This window comes from Pseudorasbora parva, chromosome 16 (genome assembly GCF_024679245.1).
Source record: "Pseudorasbora parva isolate DD20220531a chromosome 16, ASM2467924v1, whole genome shotgun sequence".
In the NCBI taxonomy this organism is placed as follows: Eukaryota; Metazoa; Chordata; class Actinopteri; order Cypriniformes; family Gobionidae; genus Pseudorasbora; species Pseudorasbora parva.
The window spans coordinates 42,158,504-42,174,157 of record NC_090187.1 but is presented as its reverse complement, the minus strand read 5'-3'; the positions used below and the strand labels follow the sequence as shown (position 1 = coordinate 42,174,157).

At 44.7% G+C, this 15,654-nt stretch overlaps 1 protein-coding gene across 1 annotated transcript; it reads right to left on the bottom strand.

Annotated features, from left to right (window-relative positions):
* Positions 1–10,927: 10,927 nt before the first annotated feature.
* On the bottom strand, positions 10,928–13,372 carry LOC137043253 (ice-structuring glycoprotein-like). Its single transcript, XM_067419445.1, has one exon. The coding sequence runs from the start codon at positions 13,370–13,372 to the stop codon at positions 10,928–10,930; it is 2,445 nt and encodes an 814-aa protein (XP_067275546.1).
* Between the last annotated feature and the right edge of the window lie 2,282 nt (positions 13,373–15,654).

Below are 15,654 nucleotides of genomic sequence, written 5' to 3'. Positions count from 1 at the left end.
TAAATGTTGAAAATGAATGCTGAAAGGGTTAGTTCACCCAAAAATGAAACCAAGCCCCTGATTTACTCACCCTCAAGTTATCATAGGTGTATATGACATTCTTCTGTCAGACAAATACCAAGCCCCAAAGGGCTGTAGCCCCTCTTCAAATAGTTGTAGTTGTGTTTGAAGTCCATAAAAAATGCAGCTGTCCGTCAAATAACTTGCTCCACACGACTCCGATGGGTTAATAGACCTGATTCAAATCGATGTGTTTGTGTAAAAAAAAAAATCTATATTAAAAACTTTATAAAGGAAACCTGCCTTGAAGTCTTCCATTGTAACCCACGGCTGTTTAAGCCACAAGATGGCGCCAGCGTTAAGCACAGAAGTAGTACCGGTCAAGATAACTCGCAGTACCCGGATGAGCGGGTGTTATCTGGAAATAACACACCGCTGGAATGCGCGATTGACCAATCAGAATCAAGTATTTCACAGAGCCGTGTAATAAATATATATATATACACACACACACACACACACACACACACACACACACACACACACACACACACACACACACACACACACACACACACACACACACACACACACACACACACACACACACACATTATTTTAATATAATATATGTAAAACATAAATAAATAGTAAACTATAAATAAGATGTTAAGTTCACTTAAAGAAAACTGAACTATTAGTTTACCAAGAGTAGTTTTTAGTAGTGTATTAAAAAATGCTCTACTGGTCAGTGCACAAGTTCACTTGTAGTGTAGTTGCAGTACAAAACAACCTTTTAGTACAGGTAAAAAAAGCTTATCAAGACCCAATAAAACTTTGAGTCTGAGGAGGAGGGGGCAGGACAAACTTTGTTTCATTTGAACTGTTTATTTTTGTAAATGTCGGTTGAACTTAATGGCATGCGATCCACCTCCACACTTCCTGCTAATCTGAACCCTCGACCTTCCTAGTCCTAAAAAAATAAGAGAAAGTCTTTAAATGAGTGCCAACTGCATACAATACATGATGTGTCAGTGTGTCAGTCTCATAACACTGAAGGCAGGAAGCCCTGGAGAATACATTTTTGTATGCTTTCATCATGGGATGGTCAGAGTTTAAAAGGAAATTGACAATGAACTGAAAGGTCAGAATGATGCAAGCATAATATAATGGCATTGGAAATAGCATTTAAGGCTCAGATGCAGTCCCTAACAGAACCAGCCGCTGTGGAGACGTGGGGGTGGGTTGAGAACATGGCATCACCGCATCTGGTCCTCCCACGGCCCTTACATTAAAATACCTGATTCTTCTATAGTTACATAGTGTACTATGACCGAAGAAAAATGAAAAGTAGCTATTTTCTAGACCATTATAGCTAGGAACTACTTTCTCCTTCCTGTGTAGGAAGTTTGCGGCCATCATGGGTACAGCAGCGCAATATTACACAGTGCCTGAAAATAGACAAACTTCCGTCAACATAACCATCGTGATGATATGCTTGCACAGAGAGTGTGTCTTGTAGCTATGGAGATATTTGTGAGAGACAATTCAGAAGATATTTACTTTGGTGCAGATCCTGAACCATATCGTGAGTCAGAAAAGAGTCAAAATTCAAGGAAAAATGGTCCAACATGGATTTTGATTTTGACTAACTGTTAACGTAATATGTGAATGAAATATGCTAAGACGATGCTGCTTATTATGAAGACAGAGAGAGTGCGCGCTCTGCTCTTTCTCTCTGTCACTCAGCTAACATGCGCCCTGTCATCTATCTCTCATAAATCACAAAAAAATGATCAAATAAGGCTTTAACGGGACAAACTTTTTTTTGGCGGCCACAAAATAATCTCACGCCTTGGCACAGAACGTAACATCACTAACGTAGTATTTTTTGTACCATAGAAACTGTGTAGATAAACAATACTGGCAATTTCTATTCTATTTTAATCAAACTATACACTACCTCACCAGAACTCTACAACAAAACTACTAACGCTGAATACTGAATAAACCAAATGGCTGCGCAAACCCCACGCTAAGTGATTGCATTCACAGGTAGGGATGGCGAAAACTAAACATTTTCTTGACCGACCACCGAGCCTCATTAGCCGGATTAAACCGGTTAACCGATTAGTTTAAAATATGCTGCGCTATTTGAAATAACAGCCGCGAGACACGCCTGCAATCTCACAGCTCTATCGCATCTCTCTATGATCTCTCTGCCGCTCTGCCTCCCGCTCTCACACACACACTGTCCCGGCGCCGCCGCCTCCCTTCCACTCACATCTCTTTTTTTTAAATCCCCTACAGCGCGAAACATGAGTCCCGCAAACGTGCCTCGAGGAGCTTGTTTGTAATCGGAGGACAAATGGCTCCTTGGTTTCGAAATGGTTTGGGTACAAGCTGATCGCGTTGAAAATAAAGGCATTTGTCTAGCGTTAGAAGCTCATTTGAAACATTGCCACGGCTCGTTTAAGAAAACGACAGCTCCGAAGAGAGAAAACAAACGTTTTTCTCGTTTTAAGAAAACAAACAAGCTCCTCGGGGCCGCGTTTGCTGGACTCATGTTCGAGGTAGTGCTAACAATAATAAAGAAAGATGATGATCAACACTTTGTGTTACCACTGAAATGTAGATGTAATATATTTCCAAATGTAAGCCCATCTTATGGGGAATGACGCTTCATACTGTTGTCTGCCCTGGCTCTAACCTCGAGTGTTTTAGCCTGTTTACTTTTTGCAAACCTTGTGAGCGCGCAAACCCAAACGCTGTGACCTCACGCCAAATGTTTTTTATTGGTTTATTAAGTACAAACAGGCGAGTTATGAAAACATTGAGTGTGAGGGGATCCTAATATTCTGTTAGTTTCAATTTTTTTTAAAGCAAACTTTTATTTTGACGAGGTGCAGTAAAGACCTTGGAGTGTCTGCGTTCATATGACGACAGTTTTCTCAAACTGAATGGCAAATTCTCATGAAGTGACGGTTTATGTGTTCGGCTGGTCATCTTGCGCCATGAATTCCATAATTTCTTCGTAAATGCTTTGGTCGTTTCGCTGCTTATACCAAGGAAAGATAGGAGAGGCTGCTGACCATAGACCGTAAAAAAATATGGACGACTCGACATCATCCGTTTCCGCTTGCCAGATTTGAAGCTTTCAGGCGGCCTGCACGGCGCTGACATATTGGGACCGAGTCTGCGCAGTAGAGAAAGTAGAGCAGGAAGTACAGTCGTGATATCAAAAGCCCACCCACACTCTCAAAGATGCAGAACAATTAATTATATTGGTGTGAAATAAACAGTTATTGGGATGGAGAAATTAAAGCTAAAGCACCAATCTGCTCCCAAAAATTCCCAAAAAAAGTCCGTTAGTGACTCAGTGACAACTTCACTCAGCTGTCAATCATGACGTCACACCCCCCCGTTTTTATAGCATCAGATAACTAACTAAAACTAAACTTATTTTAAAAACGGAACACTTGAAAGGAAATCATCGTGATGATGACTGCCTTCAATGACATCAGAAAAACTCAACTGTTTAACTATAAGTTCTGCCAGAAAGACTCGGGAGAATTAATGCTGTAACAATAACATTTATTTAGGAGCTCAGCAAGCAACCAAGTTCTTTGGCGTAGGCCCCATTCGTAATTCGCATTCAGAGGGCACGGAATCTGCGTATCCTGCCTGAATACGGAGGCAGGGGCGCAGCTCACCCCCCGCGAAGTAAGGAAGGGGGGCATCTGGTGGTGGTGGGGTGGATGGAGGGAGAGACATCCTGAAGTCTTTTGAGGAGAGGGGAGATCCCATCTGGTGGTGGTGGGGTGGATGGAGGGAAAGACATCCTGAAGTCTTCAGGGGAGAGGGGAGATCCCATCTGGTGGTGGTGGGGTGAATGGAGGGAAAGACATCCTGAAGACTTCGGGGTAGAGGGGAGATCCCATCTGGTGGTGGTGGGGTGGATGGAGGGAAAGACATCCTAAAGTCTTCAGGGTAGAGGGGAGATCCCATCTGGTGGTGGTGGGGTGGATGGAGGGAAAGACATCCTAAAGTCTTCGGGGTAGAGGGGAGATCCCATCTGGTGGTGGTGGGGTGGATGGAGGGAAAGACATCCTGAAGTCTTCGGGGGAGAGGGGAGATCCCATCTGGTGGTGGTGGTGGGGTGGATGGAGGGAAAGACATCCTAAAGTCTTCAGGGTAGAGGGGAGATCCCATCTGGTGGTGGTGGGGTGGATGGAGGGAAAAACATCCTGAAGTCTTCGGGGTAGAGGGAAGATCCCATCTGGTGGTGTTGAGGATGATATGAAAGCCCGGCTGGTTGTGTAGGGGGGGACGGTGGAAAGGGTCCCATCTTGGTGGTGGTGGGGAGGATGGTGATCAGACATGAGTAAGTACAACCTTAATATGCTACGGTAAAGGATATGATTGGATAGATGAGAATTAGTGACGTATTGAGTCTTTCTGGCAGAACTTGCGCAATAGCTTCCTGGACTTGGAAAATGAGCCTATTTTCAAACTCAGTGGAGTGTTCCTTTAATAAAAAAAGAAGCAATGGTGTCTGTATTTCTTGTAATTGCAACTTCATACCTAACGATGTGGCTTTACATCTCACAATTGCTGAAAAAACTTTTCTCCTTAAAATGTGCTGTACTATCTCACATTTGTGCTTTATCTCATAAATCTGACTGTATCTCACAATTCTGGCTTTATCTCATAATTATGACTCACAATAGCAGCATTGTTTCTCACAGTGTTACAAATGCTTGTTTCCACCTTGTAAAAATACATCAAGATAAAAAAGTTATTAGTGCTGACACATGATTTTAGTCACATCGATGAAGAAGTCTAGAGCGTTTTCCTGCCTTTGGACCGAGACACTAGAATAGGCTTCAGACTCCTTGTGACCCTAATACGACAAACGGTTTGAAGAATGGATGGATGGAAGAACGGATGGATTGATGGATATGGTAAATGTTTTGTTTGATAACACCTCTGCCTCCATCTGCTGGTCTAGTGAAATCATTGCAGTTACTCTTAACAAACCTCTCAGGATATTATATGGTGTCCAGCATTGAACTCAGTTGAACTTGATCCCACTTTAATTCCCTAACAGCCCTAGTGTGACCAGAACTGAGAGATGTCAATATTTAACCAAGCATGTTTAAGTGAAAGTGATTTTTTTTCTTCTTCAAATGTAATTGTACTAAATCATATATAAAAAATAAACACAAAAGTAAACTTCTAGCTTTTCTGTCTATCTCATTTATACTTTTTCACAAATGAAAACTCAAAGACAACATCCGTTTGCTGGGAATATATCCCCCGATCAGGCATAAGAGAATGACACTGACAGGTGAAGTGAATAACACTGATGATCTCTTCATCACGGCACCTGTTAGTGGGTTTTAGTGGCTGTTAGGCAGCATGTGAACATTTTGTCCTCAAAGTTGATGTGTTAGAAGCAGAAAAAATGGGCAAGCGTAAGGATTTGAGCGAGTTTGACAAGGGCCAAATTGTGATGGCTAGACGACTGGGTCAGAGCATCTCCAAAACTGCAGCTCTTGTGGGCTGTTCCCGGTCTGCAGTGGTCAGTATCTATCAAAAGTGCTCCAAGGAAGGAACAGTGGAGAACCGGCCACAGGGTCATGGGCGGCCAAGGCTCATTGATGCACGTGGGGAGCGAAGGCTGGCCCGTGGGGTCCGATCAAACAGACGAGCTACTGGAGCTCAAACTGCTCCAGAAGTTAATGCTGGTTCTGATAGAAAGCTGTCAGAACACACAGAGCATCTCAGTTTGTTGGGTAGGGGGCGGCATAGCCGCTGACCAGTCAGGGTGACCATGCTGACCCCTGACCCCACCGAAAGCACCAACAGTGGCACGTGAGCATCAGAACTGGACCACAGAGCAATGGAAGAAGCTGGCCTGGTCTGAGGAATCACGTTTTCTTTTACATCACGTGGATGGCCAGGTGTGTGTGTGTGTGTCGCTTACCTGGGGAACACATGGCACCAGGATGCACTATGGGAAGAAGGCGAGCCGGCAGAGGCAGTGTGATGCTTTGGGCAATGTTCTGCTGGGAAACCTTGAGTCCTCCATCCATGTGGATGTTACTTTATCTCCCATCGATGCAGCAAAGAGGTTAGTCTGCTGGCTCCCTGTATAATCTGCTGTTGGAATGGGTTCATCTGGTTTGTCACACTGCCAGGAAATATGACCATGTTCCTCATATTTGTAACACGTCTAAGGCTGTAGTCTGATGATGCTTTCTGTTGTTCATATGCTTCCCATATGTTGACCACCGTTTCCATTCCATTGTCAGTCAGTCTGTTGATGAGAGCTAGCTTGTGTCCAGTAATTTAACATTTACATCAATATATATAATATCTCTTAATATCTCTTAACTCACTATGTTAACCCATTTTGTCATTATTGGATTGCTCTGGACAACTACTTTTTTTGCTTCATATGGAAGGGCCTTTAGATATTTATATACCACTACTTCTGGGCCATTCCAGATGTTGTGAGATTATTTCTGCTAAGGATCTCTCTCTTTTTTTTTTTTTTCAAGCTGTTATAATAATTTGCAGTTGTAGGGTCTAAATCTAAAAAAAGCTTTCTGTGATTTACCTGAGAAAAATGGTGCCAACAATTTTACGTTTTAAAATTTCACATTTTAAGAAATCTAGTATTTGACCATGTCTAACATGTTTTCAAATGTAAAACCTACAAATAAGTAAGCAGTTATAATCTGCAATACTTTGAGCAACTTGACTATTATTTATTAAAGAGCTATAGGCACTGGGTTATGGCATTACAAATGAAAAATATTTTTCCAGCCACAGATGACTCTAATTTTCCTCTTTGCATTGGAATTCTCTATTTGAACCTTAAATACTACACTAATTTTAATATAAATAATATTAAAAGAAAAATATTTTAAGTGGTTTTAAATGGACCCTAATTATTGCACAAATAGTATTTAGTACCAAAAGATCTCCAAATATTCAATAAATATTACTTAACTAAAATCTAGAAATTGTATTTAATCAAAAAATAGTTAAGGTGTACGGTCACATTTGACTGTGATAGTAAGGAACATCTCAGGGCTAAATATAAGAAGAGCATAACATTACAATGTTGCATCTCCATCGATCTTCATAATAAAATGACTCTGTAAATGCGGTTGATGCAATAATCAATGCACACTATGCTGTACTGTTTACCAAAAATTGCTGTAAATACCTGTACTGTGAAGCTGTTGACTGTTCAAATGTATTGATTAACACAGCGCTGGTTTGTTTAGAACTATTTTGTGATCATGTGACCGCACGCTGCAATGAGATGAACGCATGTCGCAACTCTGTTATTCAACGGTTCTGGTTTTAACTTTTATGAAACACTAAGGGCACCTAAATGGTATTTGTGTTTTCATATTACTATATCGTTACACCCCTACCTAATATATTCTGTAATGGGTCCTGCACAGTGTGCAAATAATTTTTTTTTTTTTTTTTTTTTTTTTTTTTTTTAAATCCTTTGCGAATGTCCCTTGTCAGACTGTACGAACATGGTCCCCGATGTAAGCCATGTCACACTGTAAAACCTCAGTTGGCATTAATGTCAGACTGCACGATAGTGAAGGGGCGCTAAAAACGGACGCGCGCAAAACTCGTCCGAAGTTTTATATCATCAATGAATGACGCGTTCAGTGACGGTGAGCTGCATTACACACGGGACTGAAATGCTGGCTACAAAGAAATCTCTAGCTCTCGTTTTGGTCATAGTTTGTCTTGAAAAACTGAGATATTTGACTGTCGTCGTAGGAGAAGTCACACTGCAGGATTGAGTGCCAAACCTTCTGACACTGCCAGAATTTCGTCTGAGGTCAAATTTGATCGCAGCGCTCATTAATCGGCTGCCGGTGAACATGTCAAACTAACAACCAAAGACGTCAGATTTTAGCCTGAGATCAGAGGAAACTTTTAGGATTTGCTAAATTTGTCTCAGACGGCCAAATCGTGGCCAAAATCGCACAGTGTGCACCCGGCTTTAGTTTCAATTTTTTTAAAGCAAACTTTTATTTTGACGAGGTGCCGTGAAGACCTTGGAGTGTCTGCGTTCATATGATGACAGTTTTCTCAAACTGAATGGCAAATTCTCATGAAGTGACGGTTTATGCGTTCGGCTGGGCATCTAGCGCCATGAATTCCATAATTTTCTTCGTAAATGCTTTGGTCTTTTCGGTGCTTATACCAAGGAAAGATAGGAGAGGCTGCTGACCTGTGGCTGGCTCTGAGCTCTGGCCAGCTTTAGCCGTTTTACCTTTACTAGCTTCTTCAAACTGGGTATGCCCCACATGGTGATGATGGAGTTAAGTGTCTAATTAGGTTTGTCAAGTTTCACAAATGGCATAATTAGTGTCCTCTTTACTCACAGTAAAAAAACTTCCATGCCAAAGACATGTTTGCATGCGGCTGAGATCGCAAGCGTGGCTGTGACGTCAACGCTGCAGCCACATGTAAATGGATCGGCTCAAAATCGGAGAGATATATAATGTGCAGCATCCACCTGGATGATGCGACGGCAGCCATATTGAGCCAGAACGCTCACCACACACACCAGCTTATGGTTGACAGGAGACAGAGTGATGAAGCCAATCATTATATGGGGATGATTAGGAGACCATGATGGACAGGAGCCAATGGACAAATTTGGCAAGGATGCCGGGGTTACACCCCTACTCTTTTTCCGAATGACATCCTGGGATTTTTTATGACCACAGAGGGTCAGGACCTCGGTTTAACGTCTCATCTGAAGGACGGATGTGCTGTTGTCTCAAAGCATACAAGTATGCCTCCACGTCATCGGTGACCCCTAGTTTTGGAAGTCTCTAGTTCTGACTTTGCTGCTGTCTTGGCTCATTTTAATTGAGGTCAAGCCACTAGTTATTTTTAATCATCAACTGAAAACTTCACAAAACACTCCCTCACACATGACACAGCACAAACTCATTACATTTGGTGGGGTTTTCTAATTAAACTCAGCCGGGTTTATCTTCAGCAAAATTCTTAACGTGTAAATATTTTTATGAGCATTAAATGACTCAACAACAGAGACAAAAATGGAAGTAATTTCACAGAAATTTGATGAACAGAAAAAGATTAAAAAGTCCCTATAAATGAAGGGGTGTCAGTATCTGGTTTGTGGCCGGGGTGTCACTGTCTGTCCTGTCTCCCTGTAACAGGCGCCAGGTGTCTTACATTATGGACATTGTCTCAGGTGTCTTACATTATGGACATTGTCTCAGGCGTCCTACATTATGGACATTGTCTCAGGTGTCTTACATTATGGACATTGTCTCAGGCGTCCTACATTATGGACATTGTCTCAGGCGTCTTACATTATGGACATTGTCTCAGGCGTCCTACATTATGGACATTGTCTCAGGTGTCCTACATTATGGACATTGTCTCAGGCGTCTTACATTATGGACATTGTCTCAGGCGTCCTACATTATGGACATTGTCTCAGGCGTCCTACATTATGGACATTGTCTCAGGCATCTTACATTATGGACATTGTCTCAGGCGTCCTACATTATGGACATTGTCTCAGGTGTCCTACATTATGGACATTGTCTCAGGCGTCTTACATTATGGACATTGTCTCAGGCGTCCTACATTATGGACATTGTCTCAGGCGTCCTACATTATGGACATTGTCTCAGGTGTCCTACATTATGGACATTGTCTCAGGCGTCTTACATTATGGACATTGTCTCAGGCATCCTACATTATGGACATTGTCTCAGGCGTCTTACATTATGGACATTGTCTCAGGCGTCCTACATTATGGACATTGTCTCAGGCGTCTTACATTATGGACATTGTCTCAGACGTCCTACATTATGGACATTGTCTCAGGCGTCCTACATTATGGACATTGTCTCAGGCGTCCTACATTATGGACATTGTCTCAGGCGTCTTACATTATGGACATTGTCTCAGGCGTCCTACATTATGGACATTGTCTCAGGCGTCTTACATTATGGACATTGTCTCAGGCGTCCTACATTATGGACATTGTCTCAGGCGTCTTACATTATGGACATTGTCTCAGGTGTCTTACATTATGGACATTGTCTCAGGCGTCCTACATTATGGACATTGTCTCAGGTGTCTTACATTATGGACATTGTCTCAGGCGTCTTACATTATGGACATTGTCTCAGGCGTCCTACATTATGGACATTGTCTCAGGCGTCCTACATTATGGACATTGTCTCAGGTGTCTTACATTATGGACATTGTCTCAGACGTCCTACATTATGGACATTGTCTCAGACGTCCTACATTATGGACATTGTCTCAGGCGTCTTACATTATGGACATTGTCTCAGGCGTCCTACATTATGGACATTGTCTCAGACGTCCTACATTATGGACATTGTCTCAGGCGTCTTACATTAGGGTAACGTGTCACGTTTTTGGTTCTGTGTTTTAAGTTTTGAAATATATTCCCTATTGTTTCTGTGTTCCCTTCCTGTGATTAGTTCCTGTTTCTCTGGTTTGCATTAGCTCCCTTGTGTGTGTGTGTGTGTGTGTGTGTGTGTGTGTGTGTGTGTGTGTGTGTGTGTGTGTGTGTGTGTGTGTGTGTGTGTGTGTGTGGCATAGCTCTTATTCAGTCTTTGTGAGTCGTTGGCTTTGTTTTTGCATTCTTGTTCTTGATTATGACCCCACGCCTTGGTTTGATTATTTTTGTTTCTTTATGAAACTTTTGCTGCATGTAGATCCTCGTTCATCTCATCTTTGCCATCGATGTAAGAGCTCTGTTCACATCTGCAGTCCTCAAGCCTCCTAAAGCAGGACTATGGCATGTTCAATAGGTGATCCAGGACCCTAGACATCTTTTTCCTGGGGTTTTCAGAGTCTATTGCTGCGTCCCAGTACAGCAGACATTTGACCTCTGTGTGGCCGTGTAGAGTGAGGCCGGGGACAGAAGAGCGACCTCTGACCTCTGTGTGGCCGTGTGGAGTGAGGCCGGGGACAGAAGAGCGACCTCTGAGCTCTGTGTGGCCGTGTAGAGTGAGGCCGGGGACAGAAGAGCGACCTCTGAGCTCTGTGTGGCCGTGTAGAGTGAGGCCGGGGACAGAAGAGCGACCTCTGACCTCTGTGTGGCCGTGTAGAGTGAGGCCGGGGACAGAAGAGCGACCTCTGACCTCTGTGTGGCCGTGTAGAGTGAGGCCGGGGACAGAAGAGCGACCTCTGACCTCTGTGTGGCCGTGTAGCGTGAGGCCGGGGACAGAAGAGCGACCTCTGACCTCTGTGTGGCCGTGTAGAGTGAGGCCGGGGACAGAAGAGCGACCTCTGACCTCTGTGTGGCCGTGTAGAGTGAGGCCGGGGACAGAAGAGTGACCTCTGACCTCTGTGTGGCCGTGTAGAGCGAGGCCGGGGACAGAAGAGCGACCTCTGACCTCTGTGTGGCCGTGTAGAGTGAGGCTGGGGACAGTAGAGCGACCTCTGACCTCTGTGTGGCCGTGTAGACTGAGGCCGGGGACAGAAGAGCGACCTCTGACCTCTGTGTGGCCGTGTGGAGTGAGGCCGGGGACAGAAGAGCGACCTCTGACCTCTGTGTGGCCGTGTAGAGTGAGGCTGGGGACAGAAGAGCGACCTCTGACCTCTGTGTGGCCGTGTAGAGTGAGGCCGGGGACAGAAGAGCGACCTCTGACCTCTGTGTGGCCGTGTAGAGTGAGGCTGGGGACAGAAGAGCGACCTCTGACCTCTGTGTGGCCGTGTAGAGTGAGGCCGGGGACAGAAGAGCGACCTCTGACCTCTGTGTGGCCGTGTAGAGTGAGGCTGGGGACAGTAGAGCGACCTCTGACCTCTGTGTGGCAGTGTAGAGTGAGGCAGGGGACAGAAGAGCGACCTCTGACCTCTGTGTGGCCGTGTAGAGTGAGGCCGGGGACAGTAGAGCGACCTCTGACCTCTGTGTGGCCGTGTAGAGTGAGGCTGGGGACAGTAGAGCGACCTCTGACCTCTGTGTGGCCGTGTAGAGTGAGGCCGGGGACAGTAGAGCGACCTCTGACCTCTGTGTGGCCGTGTAGACTGAGGCCGGGGGCAGAAGAGCGTCCTCTGACCTCTGTGTGGCCGTGTAGACTGAGGCCGGGGACAGAAGAGCGACCTCTGACCTCTGTGTGGCCATGTAGAGTGAGGCCGGGGACAGAAGAGCAACCTCTGACCTCTGTGTTGCCGTGTAGAGTGAGGCAGGGGACAGAAGAGCGACCTCTGACCTCTGTGTGGCCGTGTAGAGTGAGGCCGGGGACAGAAGAGCGACCTCTGACCTCTGTGTGGCCGTGTAGAGTGAGGCCGGGGACAGAAGAGTGACCTCTGACCTCTGTGTGGCCGTGTAGACTGAGGCCGGGGACAGAAGAGCGACCTCTGACCTCTGTGTGGCCATGTAGAGTGAGGCCGGGGACAGAAGAGCAACCTCTGACCTCTGTGTGGCCGTGTAGAGTGAGGCAGGGGACAGAAGTGCGACCTCTGACCTCTGTGTGGCCGTGTAGAGTGAGGCAGGGGACAGAAGAGCAACCTCTGACCTCTGTGTGCCCGTGTAGAGTGAGGCAGGGGACAGAAGAGCAACCTCTGACCTCTGTGTGCCCGTGTAGAGTGAGGCCGGGGACAGTAGAGCGACCTCTGACCTCTGTGTGCCCGTGTAGAGTGAGGCCGGGGACAGAAGAGCGACCTCTGACCTTTGTGTGGCCGTGTAGAGTGAGGCAGGGGACAGAAGAGCGACCTCTGACCTCTGTGTGGCCGTGTAGAGTGAGGCAGGGGACAGAAGAGCGACCTCTGACCTCTGTGTGGCCGTGTAGACTGAGGCCGGGGGCAGAAGAGTGACCTCTGACCTCTGTGTGGCCGTGTAGAGTGAGGCCGGGGACAGAAGAGCGACCTCTGACCTTTGTGTGGCCGTGTAGAGTGAGGCAGGGGACAGAAGAGCGACCTCTGACCTCTGTGTGGCCGTGTAGACTGAGGCCGGGGACAGTAGAGCGACCTCTGACCTCTGTGTGGCCGTGTAGAGTGAGGCTGGGGACAGTAGAGCGACCTCTGACCTCTGTGTGGCCGTGTAGACTGAGGCCGGGGACAGAAGTGCGACCTCTGACCTCTGTGTGGCCGTGTAGACTGAGGCCGGGGACAGTAGAGCGACCTCTGACCTCTGTGTGGCCGTGTAGAGTGAGGCAGGGGACAGAAGAGCGACCTCTGACCTCTGTGTGGCCGTGTAGACTGAGGCCGGGGACAGAAGAGTGACCTCTGACCTCTGTGTGGCCGTGTAGAGTGAGGCTGGGGACAGTAGAGCGCTCCAGCACTGATGCCAGATCATTCATGTAGATGTTGAATAGAGTCGGACTCAGACTGCATCCCTGCCTCACTCCCTGCCGGAAAAACGCGGTTCTGTGGTGATTGATTGTATCAATTGTACCAAAAACAATAAATAAAATCTGCAACTGATGATTGTGTTTTAGGAGCACATTAGGGGCGGCACGGTTCACAAAACCCACGGTGCGGTTCGTATCACGGTTTTAGGGTCACGGTTTTCCGTTCTGTACGGTTCTTGTTTTTTTTACTTTAGCATATATATTAATTATCCACAATTTAGGATACCGTATTAAAAAAAGAAGTTATATCATAGCCTAATCATGCACAAACTGAACTTGACCATCTCTGAGGAAAGTGATTCTTTGATACAGCAAGAGAGAAGACTTTTCATTTATTTGGCAAAAAAAGGAGAATGTGTCTTGCTATCTCTACAGGAACTGATGTGCCTTCTTAGCACACAAAGATTGAATTGAAGAATTAACTTGCGTTTATCAAACTTCAGTGTAGCTTTAAGCCTCGTTTATACACGACGCGTTCGCTCGAGCGCGAGGGTGCTTGCGGCAAAAATGACGTTGACGCGGAGTGCGCGAGACCCCATTTTGCTTGGCGTTGTGCACGTCAAATTTCGTATTGCGTGTGGCTCTGCAACCGAAGAGCCACGTGTTCCAGACGAATCTGCGGGCCGAGAATGACGTCTCATCACGCCGCACCCGGTCTGCGCGTCGAGTATAAACATCTCCCCAAACGGACAAGGCGCGCGCAGTCAACAAGAGAGACGAGGAAAACAAAAAAGCATGCAAATGTCAATTATTGCGACCGTGTCATTTTTTTATCGTGCGATTAATTGATTTATTGACTATCGCGACAGGCCTAGTTTTTGTTGATAAGAGTGTGAAGAGAATAGATGTGGTCAGATGTTCGGTGTTTCGGTAAAAAGTCAATTTGTGCTTTATTTAAAATGTTGTTTGTGGTGATGTGCGAGACAATGCGTCTGTTTATGAGACTGCAGAACAGTTATCCTAAAGCACTGCCCACACAGATACCACGGTGATTATTGGGGTCGAATCGGTCACCTTTTTTAAATATAGGGGTTATCAGTCCTTCAGACCAGATCTCAGGGAAGTTTCCAGACCATAAAACCAGATTGAATAATTTGGCTAGAGCTTTAGTCATGCTGGGACTGCTGAGTTTAAGCATTTCATTAGTAATGTTGTCTTTAGGGGTGTCCATGGTTAACCGATTGACCGATTAACCGTTAAAAATTGCGTAACCGAGTGAAACATTTTGCTCGGTTAAGTGGCGTCAATGACGTGCCTTGAATTTAGTTGTAATATATGTTTTCACCCCTAGAGACCGCCAGAGCGCTCCCAGACATTTGTAATATCCACAAGAAGAAGTCATGACCAGCTTTCTAAGCGGGCAATGAAGCGGACAAAGAAAGCGTGGGAGCACTTTAAAAATGAGAGTGAAGGGGCAAAATGCAAGTATTGCAATGCAGTGCTTACCGCATTTTCAGGCTATAAGTTGCTCCGGAGTAGGGCTGGGCGATATGGGCCAAAAAAATTATCACGATATAATTTAGCATATCAGTCGATATCGATAAATATCACGATACATGTCAAATGTTTATTTCTTTAAAGTTTAAAGGCATATTTTTGCTCCTGAGTGAAATATGTAGAAAACAATCAGTTAGCTGTGGTTTTAAACTATCCTTTATTGTCAAAACATGACAAACACTTCCCAAACAAGTGAACAATTTATTAAAACTGAGGTAGTTTTATTTATTAAAATCTTAACTGTGGTCAGCATTTTTTTACTCAACACTATATATCAATAATATATCATTATACAGGGCTTGACATTAAGCATGTTCATGTGCTTGTCCTTCGAACAAGTACATCGTTCAAGCTTGTCCAAGTAAAAAATTAGCTTGTCTGGAAAAGTGTGTGTGTGTGTGTGTGTGTGTGTGTGTGTGTGTGTGTGTGTGTGTGTGTGTGTGTGTTTGTGTGTTGTAAATATAATTTATTCTGAAGCAATATTCTCACCAGTGTTCAATCAGCTTTGACATATTTAAATCTGCATGTTTGTGGTTTTTATTTTTATTGAATCATTTGAAATTTGTGATATTTTCACCTTTTATAAAGGGCATGTTCCCTTAATCTTATTAAATATAGGCTAAGCTTCATGTTTCATTTTATATTTGTAATTTTGATCAATACATTAAATTAAAATAAAACACTATAAGGGCTGTTACCAATCAAATTAAATAATTTACACTGAAAAATA